Source organism: Aspergillus undulatus (assembly GCF_047715775.1).
Source record: "Aspergillus undulatus strain CBS 261.88 unplaced genomic scaffold BDV17scaffold_22, whole genome shotgun sequence".
Taxonomy (NCBI): domain Eukaryota; kingdom Fungi; phylum Ascomycota; class Eurotiomycetes; order Eurotiales; family Aspergillaceae; genus Aspergillus; species Aspergillus undulatus.
In genome coordinates, this window is record NW_027396626.1 from 186685 (window position 1) to 196538 (window position 9854).

The 9854-nt window shown below is 52.0% G+C and overlaps 5 protein-coding genes across 5 annotated transcripts; 1 reads left to right on the forward strand and 4 right to left on the reverse strand.

Moving 5' to 3' along the window:
- Positions 1-200: 200 nt before the first annotated feature.
- Positions 201-1891, reverse strand: BDV17DRAFT_262639 (uncharacterized protein). Its single transcript, XM_073757808.1, has 2 exons — positions 1347-1891; positions 201-1281 (listed from the first exon to the last, which is right to left on the reverse strand). The coding sequence occupies exons 1-2, from the start codon at positions 1860-1862 to the stop codon at positions 598-600; spliced, it is 1200 nt and encodes a 399-aa protein (XP_073615880.1). The 5' UTR covers positions 1863-1891; the 3' UTR covers positions 201-597.
- A 249-nt stretch (positions 1892-2140) lies between these two features.
- faeB-2 (putative feruloyl esterase) lies at positions 2141-3818 on the reverse strand. Its single transcript, XM_073757809.1, has one exon. The coding sequence runs from the start codon at positions 3629-3631 to the stop codon at positions 2312-2314; it is 1320 nt and encodes a 439-aa protein (XP_073615881.1). The 5' UTR covers positions 3632-3818; the 3' UTR covers positions 2141-2311.
- A 1335-nt stretch (positions 3819-5153) lies between these two features.
- On the reverse strand, positions 5154-6913 carry BDV17DRAFT_291045 (putative nuclear membrane fusion protein Kar5; the record flags this gene model as incomplete). Its single annotated transcript, XM_073762044.1, has 5 exons — positions 5154-5525; positions 5572-5628; positions 5679-5900; positions 5953-6761; positions 6817-6913. 5 exons carry the CDS (start codon positions 6911-6913, stop codon positions 5154-5156), a joined length of 1557 nt encoding a protein of 518 aa, XP_073615882.1.
- Positions 6914-7427: 514 nt separating this feature from the next.
- BDV17DRAFT_262643 (mitochondrial 54S ribosomal protein uL6m) lies at positions 7428-8471 on the forward strand. The gene is made up of 3 exons (XM_073757810.1): positions 7428-7717; positions 7783-7896; positions 7960-8471. Exons 1-3 carry the CDS (start codon positions 7450-7452, stop codon positions 8331-8333), a joined length of 756 nt encoding a protein of 251 aa, XP_073615883.1. The 5' UTR covers positions 7428-7449; the 3' UTR covers positions 8334-8471.
- BDV17DRAFT_262645 (3'(2'),5'-bisphosphate nucleotidase) lies at positions 8472-9841 on the reverse strand. Its single transcript, XM_073757811.1, has one exon. It carries the CDS (start codon positions 9741-9743, stop codon positions 8487-8489), a length of 1257 nt encoding a protein of 418 aa, XP_073615884.1. The 5' UTR covers positions 9744-9841; the 3' UTR covers positions 8472-8486.
- Positions 9842-9854: the final 13 nt, after the last annotated feature.

The window sequence follows — 9854 nt, forward strand, 5'->3', positions numbered from 1 at the left end:
CGTCAATGTGCGAGGTGGCTTTCTTTGCGCCCACTGTGCATCGGACAGCTTTTTGTTTAGCGCTGTATTTGTCTGTATTAGAGGTCCTCGGAAGTCTTGAACTACTACTGCGTAAATACGTACTCTGGATCATGCTGCAGCCGTAGATCTGGTTCCTGAAAAAGCCAATTGACCGGCACGTCGAAGACACAGTACAGCTGCCCCATGAGATTGTATCAGTACTTAATGCTCCAGCTCAGTGAACAGAGGTTCTTGAACAACAAGCCTTTTGGAACTCTCGTTTTGCCTGGGAACATCCAAGACTGACATGCGCGTTCCTAAGATCCAGTTATATGTGAGTCTGGCCTGGCATTCGGTCCAGTTTCGCGGCATAACGAGATTTGCTGTACGGAGTACAAAAGTGAGACCAGACCAATCCATTTGATATCAATAGTGTTGATTTAGAGCCAAGATGTTAAAAAAATTGTATCCATTTTTTGGGGAATCGACAAGCATAACCATTCAGTGCGTCAATCGTAAACATAACCAAGGGGTATCCATATAGGATTCGAATGGAAGAATATAGTATATAGAAGTAAGTCTTCAAAAAGGTCCGGTTTATTCTCGATAGGCTTCAACTTGATCCGCCCATGTCGCGCCCGATATAGGTGAATATGGCTTCGACTCGTCGTCCAAGCTGGAGTTGGGTTTGGAATCATTTATAGTCGCTTCCTTCTCCTTCTTCTCTCCGCCGGGGAGAGAGGGGAGCTCTGTCTCATTGCTGATGGCCGGAGTAGGCGGTGCAGCCTTCTCCTGTGAGGGTGTATCAGAAGGCTTCTCGCCAGAGGCGCGATGACCACCACGTCCGCGCCCACCTCTCCCACCACGTCCACGACCACGACCACGCTCTTGTGGTTGGCAGTCGTCTTTCTCCGGCGTCGGCGATTCATCTGCCCACCGGGAGTCTTGCAGACCTTTGGCCTGCCTGGTGTACCCGGAGACACCTCCGTGCATACCCCATCGATACCCTCCCCCGCGAGCATTGAATTGTTCTTCAGGTTTTTCAGCATCCCATTCTCTGCCGTTCAAGGCCTCCAGCTTCCGTAGTCGGTTCTTCTCTCTTTCGTTGTCCATCACTCGGCGGGCCGCTCGCTCCTCGCGTCGTTTCTTCTCCGCGACTTTTTCGCGCTCCTCGAATGAGGCCTGGTCTGCTTCGGCGCGGGCGTGGGCGGCTGCCTTTTTTGCTGCGTTTTCGCGCGCCGCGGCGATGCGTTGGGATAGTTCTTCTTCTGTAAGTTTTGGCTGGGCGAGGGTTAGCGTTGCTCTTGTCCCATGACCCATTTAGGTGTAGATAAATGGAGGCATACCTTCTTCACTCCCCCTGTCGCACTCCTATCCCCACGAACAGCAGGCACTCTCGGAGCTTCAGCGGATGGATCCTCTTGCCCGAGCTCTTCAGTCTTCTGGGCAGTCGTCTCAGCACCATTCTCCTCAGCCTCTGGAGCTTCAGACTCCGTGACCCCCTCCTCAGCCTTATTCTTCGCACCATCAGACCGCTTAGACACCGAGTCGCGCCCTCCCCTTCCACCCCTCCCACCTCTGCCCCTACCGCGTCCCCGCCGCTCACCTCCCCGCGACCGCGGCGGGCTCTGACTCGGCGTCAATTCAGCCTCACGACTCACAGCTGGCGTCACAGCCTCCTCGACCTTCGTCTCAGTCCCCGACTGATTGTCCGGCTGGGGCTCAGGCTGAGACGGCGCCTGCGGTTCGATCTCAACAACAACCTGTTGTTCCTCCGCGGAGACAGGGGTGATCTCATCGTCGAATAAATCGTCTGCGCCGCGCGTCTGCGCGAATTCGTCGAGGCCGGGGATGTCTGACATTGTATATATGATATATAGTTCGTTTTTTAGTTTCTTGGATTTTCTTTTTTTTTTCCGTCTCTGCTCTCCGTTGGTTGTAGGTAGGGATATCCTCCGGTCGCGGCTACCTGCTTCCTCCGCGCGCTCTTCGCGGCGGCGCGGGGCGATGGGGCCAATGGGTGAAAGCGGTCAGTCACATTAAACTCGAGGGGGCTTGACAGGAGCGGGGTTACTTTATCCTGATTCTTGAATGTGTTCAGCAATCGGACGATGTCAGGTATATTCTCTTCTGATGATGATTTCAGCCAAAGCCTTACCTCATAATGCCTGGCACGGTTGAATTGGGCTCTTCTTCAAATCTCCCAACCGCCCTCTTTCCTACCTGCATCAAAATATAGAATTGGAGGTCTTCAATTTCATGTTTACAACCATGCACTCATACTATAAACATTTATCTCGCTCTCTAGTCATCAAGGCAAAACGCACTCCCAAGAAGCCTCATCGGTATATTCACCAGCCCCCTTGAACACATTCGTGCGTGGGTACCGGCAATGTTTACGGTAGTACTCAACGCCCGAGCCAGCTCCAGCTTCACCAGCAAACTTCGCCCCGCGAATAGTCTCCGGCGCAACACCGTCCTCGACCCACTGAACCATAGCCATAAGCACATTATCCTCAGGCTGCGCACTAGACTCCGACTCGGCCTGGTTCCCAATGCCATAGGCACCATCACCACCAGAGCAATGCGCCATCCCGCTAACCGTGAAGAAGCGGTAGAACTCGTCTAGCTCAGACGATTCAATACCCATAGTCTTCAGGAGACGGTGGTAGTACAGCTTGCTGTTATCCGAGGAGATGAGCTGGTCCTGGAGACCGTGGTAGGTGAGCAGCTTGGCGCCTGCGTCGCGGAGCGGAGTGAGGTCCGCATTCCAGGTGGCGATGTTGTAGGGGTTTTGGCGGAGGGCGATCTCGGCGTCCTTGACGGTCCAGGTTGTAGCGTTCCAGGTTGGGTCGTTGTAGACGACATAGCGCCACCAGTCTTTGCTGTATTGGAAGGGCTGGCCGTTGTACATGACTGGCGCGGCGAAGTTCTCGGAACCAGGCTGCATGCGTGGGTAGATGAGTGAGCCGTTGCTGCTTAGGAAGGGGGAGAAAACTTCGTGGACTGTGTTGACTTGTTGGGCTGTGAGGCAGCTGGAGGCGTTGGCGGCCGACCCGAAGTTGCAGAGGAGGGTTGTGGCGTCTGGGTGGCAGAGGTCGGTGTCCTCGATTATTCCATCTTCGGCTCCGTCGAGGCCATCGCATTGTCGGAGGATCTCATCGTGAACAAGGCTCCATTCGTCTACTGTCAGGAATGTAGCGGACCCGACAGGACCAGTGATCGGGTAAAAGTGAGCACTCCAGGAGAGCAGGCCCACAAAGTTGATTGCAGGTGCACCTGCAACGATACCGTCAATCTCGTCTGGAAAGTCCTGCGCAAGCTTCATGCCCTGTCGTCCTCCTGTAGAACAGCCGAGGTAGTATGACTTGCCGAAGCCCTCATCATAGAACTGCTTCGTGAGCTGCTTTCCCACAGTGATACCCGTGTGAACCGAGCGGTATACGAAGTCTTCTAGCACTTCCGGCGCCTGATAAAAAGGCTCTCCAGATGTTCCATTGTGGCCATTATTCGCGCCGACAGTCGCAAAACCCAGGCTCGCACCATAATCGACATCAGAGTACTGAATGCCTAAGATCTCAGTCAGTTCCAGTTGTTGAAAGCTTCTCTGGATTGAGAACTGAACGCACATCCACCTAGTCCTCCATTCCCGGTGCTCAAGAAACGCCCAGCGTAATCCCGCGGGAACCAGGCCTCGAGTGTGATCTCACTGGTATTGGACGTCGCAACAGCCATGGCAAGACGGCAAACATCCGCCGAGACCAATTGAGATTGATCGCAGGTCGGGACATTGTCCGCCAGCGACAGGTTCGTGTTCCCCGGAACATAGCTGGCAACATTCACCTTGACATTGGGGATGTCAATCTCATTTCTGAAGCTCTCACATCGGGCCTGGAACTGGTCCTGCGGCAGCGCGAGGACCGAAGAGCTCACGGTAAGTGCAGGCAGCAAGAACCGGAGAGGGGCCATCCTGGGGACAGATTAGGGGATATCGTCACAGAGTTTCGTAGAAACGGCAAAGCCGGACGAAGCGTTTCTGGTAGGGGAATAGTCACTTCTTATACCATCATAGTTCTTCTCCGGTGACAAGCTCACCCAATGAACGATAGACATCATAGAGGCTTCGGCAGCGGCAATCCTCCAAACTCGACACCGAGGCGAGGAAAATCCGAAGTTGAACCGTCATAGCAGTGGATCAAGAAGCACAGCCGGTGACGCACGTGCGCGAAAGCAGACAATAATAGTGCTGCAAATCGCAGAGTCGAAATGGAGATAACACGGAATATCCGACCCTGACAGGAGATCGGCAGTCCGCTTACGACTTGGGCCGGAGATGATGCGAAGTCTGTATGGGAGGTGTGGGGATCGTCAGCTCGTTTCTCCGCATATGTACTCCGCATTAATCTAACGGCAGTCTGGGCAGGGAACCCACGGAGTCAGGGACTTGCAGCTGCCGATTTGTTGGAGGTCGGCAGTTGGCAATATTGCTTCCTGCCGAATAAGCATAATTAAGCTCGGTGTTATTGTTGTAGTTTGTCTGCTTATACTCGATAGCAATGACTAGTAGCAGATTTGGAGAGGCTGGAGTATGCCAGGGGCAGCCAAGGCGACAAGGAAAGTGGACTATGACTGCAAAGAGACAACTGGCCGAGGTCCAATCTTGGCTTTCAGACTTCCTCTGCCGATTTCCAATACCGTTCACGGTCCGCGCCCTCGTGCCTCGCGGACGGAGCCGTTCGTGATACGTAGCATAGCACTAAGGCTTTGGCAAGCCGCCGATCATCAGAAAGAGGTGGCTTGGAGGAGCAGTGTTCTTGTAAAGATGAGATACATTAGATTTTGGCACCTCGAGATCCTCGGAGTAGCGATCATACATCTGCGCTAAATAAATATGTCATAGCAGTCCTCACGATGACGGAGACGTCAACAACCTGCTCAAAGCATGAAACAGTTGCTGATAGCAAAGATCAAATAGACACGGTTAATGGTCGCAGTAAAATCAAGTATGTCAATGGCAAACACGCGCGGCGTGCATCAAGTAGAACATGTTGGGGGTATCATATGCAATGGACAGAACCGGTTCGTATAAAATCAAATCATTAGTCGGAAGTATATCATCAGGTGCAAGGTAAATCGTTATGGTATAGCCGTTCTTATCTGCGCCCCGTGGTGATGTAGCGCACGCCAATACCGAACAATAGGATCAGGAAGGCGAACATGCTAATGAGGATACAGCATATGCCACAAATTATCCAGCTGGAGTATGTCGAGAAGGTATCGGTTCCCGGAATGTGCTGCGTAATCATTTTGACATTACCAGCAGTCTCACCAACCAGTGTTTGTAAGTTAGCTGCCTGGGACATTGTTTGATTGACCAGTGCTTGGGAGATTCGTATATGCTCTTGTAAATCTTCTTGTAGCTGCCACTGGGCGGTGGTGATCTCGTACTGGCGTTGTTGAGCTTGATCCAAGGTATTGGCTCGCAGTTGAAACTCTTCAAGCGATGTTCCTATACCCCGGAGGCGCTTCTTTTGTTAGAATCATTGAACGAAGACTGAAGAGACAACGAACCTCAGAAACGCCTACTTCTTGCTCGTGTATCTGTCCTATTCTTGCATAGATCCACTCCTAATGCTGGCGTCAGCAACAGTTGGCTTTCGAACAAGGGGCTAGCTTACCAGGGAAGTCGCGAGGGTTCCCACGTCCTGAGTTAGCCTGGACAGATCACCCCGAGAGACTGATTGCAGTCTAGACTGGAGAGACAAAGCAAGTTCATTTTGCGTCTTGGCATTCTGCTGCTGGGTCAATGCGATTTGCTGGCTCCTCAGGACCAACTCATCGTCAATATATTGAAGCAAATGCCGTAGTGATTCGGCCTCATTTGAAGATGCTTGGATATCCTAGTTCCATGTTAGACGGACGCGGCGCAAAGGGACATGGGTCTCAGCTTACCTTCTGGAGATGAGAGAAACTGGTATGGACGCTGCTTAGTGCTGAAGAGACGGCCTCCATATGGGAAGCATAACGGGCCTCGAGGTCCCGAGACGCCTTGGCAATTAGAGATGCCATTGACTTCTCCATTTCCCGCAAGGTTTCTCTCCGGAGAACCTCGGTTGACTGCATGAAGGCCTTATTCTTGCCAGATTCCTCAGCGGCCATTCGTAAAGCTTCGAAAAGACCACTGCTCAGTTTAGTTGAGCTCTTAACTATATCTTTGTAGGTCTGCAAAATCCCTTCTTTCTCAATTTCGCTCCGCGTTGCTTCACAAATCACCATTGCATTCTGTCTGCTGTTGCTATAGGACGTCCATGACTGAGGCCGTGACTCTAGCGACTTGAGACAGGGCTCCAGCTCTTGTTTTGATACGATTTCCGTTGCTGTAGTTGCAAGGGTATTCGTAGTGTAAAAGCCGAAGTATCCCTTTTTGGGCGGCCGCAAAATGTTCACTGATTGACAGGCGTGGGGTATATTTATTCCTGCTCCACTAAGCTCACATATTGCCAGCCTCGCTGCGTATACGGATCGTGTATGCTCCAGACTAAGGTAGGCATCAGCATCGCTGGGGTTTCCAGGGTTCCGTCCGATTGTTGCGCATGATGTGACGAGCTTTTCGGCAGCGAGTCTGTTGCAGGATGAAGACGAGTTGTTTGATTCGAGTATGTCAAGGGCCTTGGTGAATAGCTCGTCCGTTGAAGAGGGAGTACGAGCGTTGAAGAAGGTTAAGACAGCATCTCCGCCATTTTGCGTATGTCCTGGAACCACTAGATGATCGTTAGCATATGGCATTGATCCCTGTTAATACTTCACGCAACTTACCATTCATTGCAGTAGCTGTACCACCAACAATCTGGAAAAGGGAGGTATATAAGAGAAAAGCATAGGAGGCCAATGTGAGACGGAAAAGACCCGTCATGTTCACCGTCAGCCAGATATAGGACTATAGAACGCGTCAAATACGGGCACAATAATGATAATTGGAGTGAATGGAGAAGGCAACTAGGTAGTGGATGTAATGTCGAAGCGATAGATGTAGAAGTTGATGAATTTAGTGAAAGGAGATGGTGAAGAAGGGAGAAAATGAAACTCTCGGATGGTGGTGATGGAAGTGCCTAAGTGAGAGACTGGAGCTACAGCTTCAGAGACATAACGAGTAGAAGGAAAACGAAACCTTGCAAGAACTCTATTAACAGACTCCGCTAACATTTGGACGGGACTATATAGACTAATATCTCCATATTTTCCTATGAAGCGTATGGATATTACGAAATATCGACTCTAGGCAACTCACTTGCTCGAGACGTCGTCGCTCTCTGAGTCTATACAGAACACAGTCACGTGTCATAACCGCGCTAACCGTGTTGGGACCAGGAACGGCGGTTTGGTGGACAAATTCCGACCACATCGGAGATCAAAAGTTGTCTCCAACAGAAGAACCCAACACCCAGCAGCATGACGACTTTCTTACCACAAAGCTGCCTCAAGCAGCTTGCGCGAGTCCCTCTCTCTAAGGGAACACGAGTTTCCCTCGCCCAATTTTCCCGCGCCCAACCGACACAATGTTTCTCGACCACGCCCCGGGCTCAATCGCGAGTCGGCGCCGCTCCAATCTCAATCCCCCCGGAAGTCTCCCTGAAATTCATCGATTTGCCCCAGACAACAGCCCGGGGAGCGTCTCAGAACCAACCGAAAACTGCTATTGAAGTCAATGGACCATTAGGTGGTTACTTCCCGTGTCGGTTCTCCGGGGAAGCAGGTCTAACTAACATGATTGTTGCGTGGCAGGTCAACAAACGCTGAACATCCCACCATTCCTCAATGTTGCACATGATGAGAATCTCCGGAAAGCGTCATTATCGATTGAAGACAGTACAGTTGCGCACCAGCGTGCCATGTGGGGTACGTTCTTCCTCCATGCTATCACCAAGTGAAACGAATATTTGTCTGACAGCTCGGGCTTAGGGACTACTCGAGCCCTTCTGCAAAACACCATATTGGGCGTTTCGGAAGGTCACATCTGCATTCTCAGTCTGGTTGGTGTCGGTTACAGAGCTACCATCGAGTCGACGGCGTCTACCGTTGAGGCCGAGTACCCCGGTCAGCAGTTTGTCTCGCTCAAGGCTGGATACTCACACCCAATTGAGCTGGGCATTCCGAAGGGCGTCAAGGCGAGCACACCTCAGCCCACTCGTATCCTTCTAGAGGGCAACGACAAGCAAGTCGTGACACAATTCGCGGCGGAGATCCGGGAATGGCGGAGGCCTGAGCCTTACAAGGGCAAAGGTATCTTCGTCAACGGCGAGACAATCAAACTCAAGGCGAAGAAGATTCGGTAATCTACATGTTGGGAGAGAAATGTCGGTTATGGTGTCTGTATATTTATATCCAAGCGCCTTTTGGTGTTGGCGAAGGTTGCTATTCCATGTACTTTTAGGAGTTTATTCTATGTATACCGAAGACATTTCGATCATCATTATATGTGCATCGCTTCAGAGCTTCAGTACCTTCTTGACGGCACTGATAACTTCATCCTGGATGGCTTTGGGAGCGGCGACAACTCCTTTGTTGGCAGCTAGAGTCCTGCCCTTGCTGAAGTCCAGCGACTGTCCATAGATATCAGTCACCTGTCCACCGGCTTCGCGAACGATGAGGTCACCAGCAGCGTGATCCCAGATCTTCTCCTGGTAGTCCTTCTTGACAGGTAGACGGAGATAGATGTCACCTGCTCCTCGGGCAATGGAGCAGTACTTGGCTTGCGAATCCAATCGCACGCTAGGTTTGGTAATTCCCAAAAGTTGGGCGACGGCGGCATTGTCACCCTGAGCAGAGTGACCAGCCTCCACTCCTTCACAGAAAACGGCCTGAGAGATGTCAGGAACAGGGCGCATGGAGATGGGCTTGCTCTCAGCAAGAGCACCGCTCGTCAGGGTCCTGCTGATCGAGCCGACGCCCTTGATAGCCGAGAAGAGCACTCCGTTGCCCGCACCGCTTTTCTGGTCGACACCAATCGAAGATGAGATGGTAGCGGCATCGTCGACAGGGAGGTTAGGGCAACCAATGGCTCCCACCTTGACATCGCCGTCGACCAGCAGGCCGAGACAGACTGCGTACTGACCACCGCGGAGGAATCCCTTGGTACCGTCGATAGGGTCCAGAGCCCATATACGGCCCTTGGGGCCACCGGCGCTTTTTCCTTCATCGATGATATCTAGCATAGCCTCTTCACTTGAAAGACGGCCACCCAGGATCTGGTTGGCTTGCTCATCCTCCAGCTTGATGTCCTTGACCAATCTCCAGATCTCGGCGCTCAAAGCCTTATCTTCGCGGAGAGTACTGGCTTCTTCTTCGGCGACAATCTCATCTTCGGGAAAGTTCTTGCGGATCGCTTGGATGATGAGGGCTTGAGCTCCGAAGTCGCCAATTGTAACAGGCGACTTGTCATCTTTGGACACGGTGCCCTTGGCCTTCTCGTTGAACACCTTCTGCGTAAGGATAGTCGCGCGCTGGACGGCGAGCTCGGCGATGTAGCGTTCGCGTTCGAAGGACATGTTTGCAGTTTGAGAAAATGACTGTGAAAAGGTGAGCTGAGGTGGGATGATTGAGTTAAAGGTGAAACGAGGACGAGATTTCAAGAGTACGCCAACCCCCAGCACCAAGGTGGAGCAGAGTACGAGGCGGGAGAAGAATGAGAAACGGGGCTGGTGGGTGGAGGAGCGATCTTCCTTTCCTGAAGACCAAAGACGCATTGAAGCCCACGTGGGGGTAACAGCAGCAGGCGACAATATGAAGCAGTAGACGCACTTTGTCTGTTATTCGAAACCCCCGATAGCTTAGCAAACCTGAGTCTTGGAGGGAAG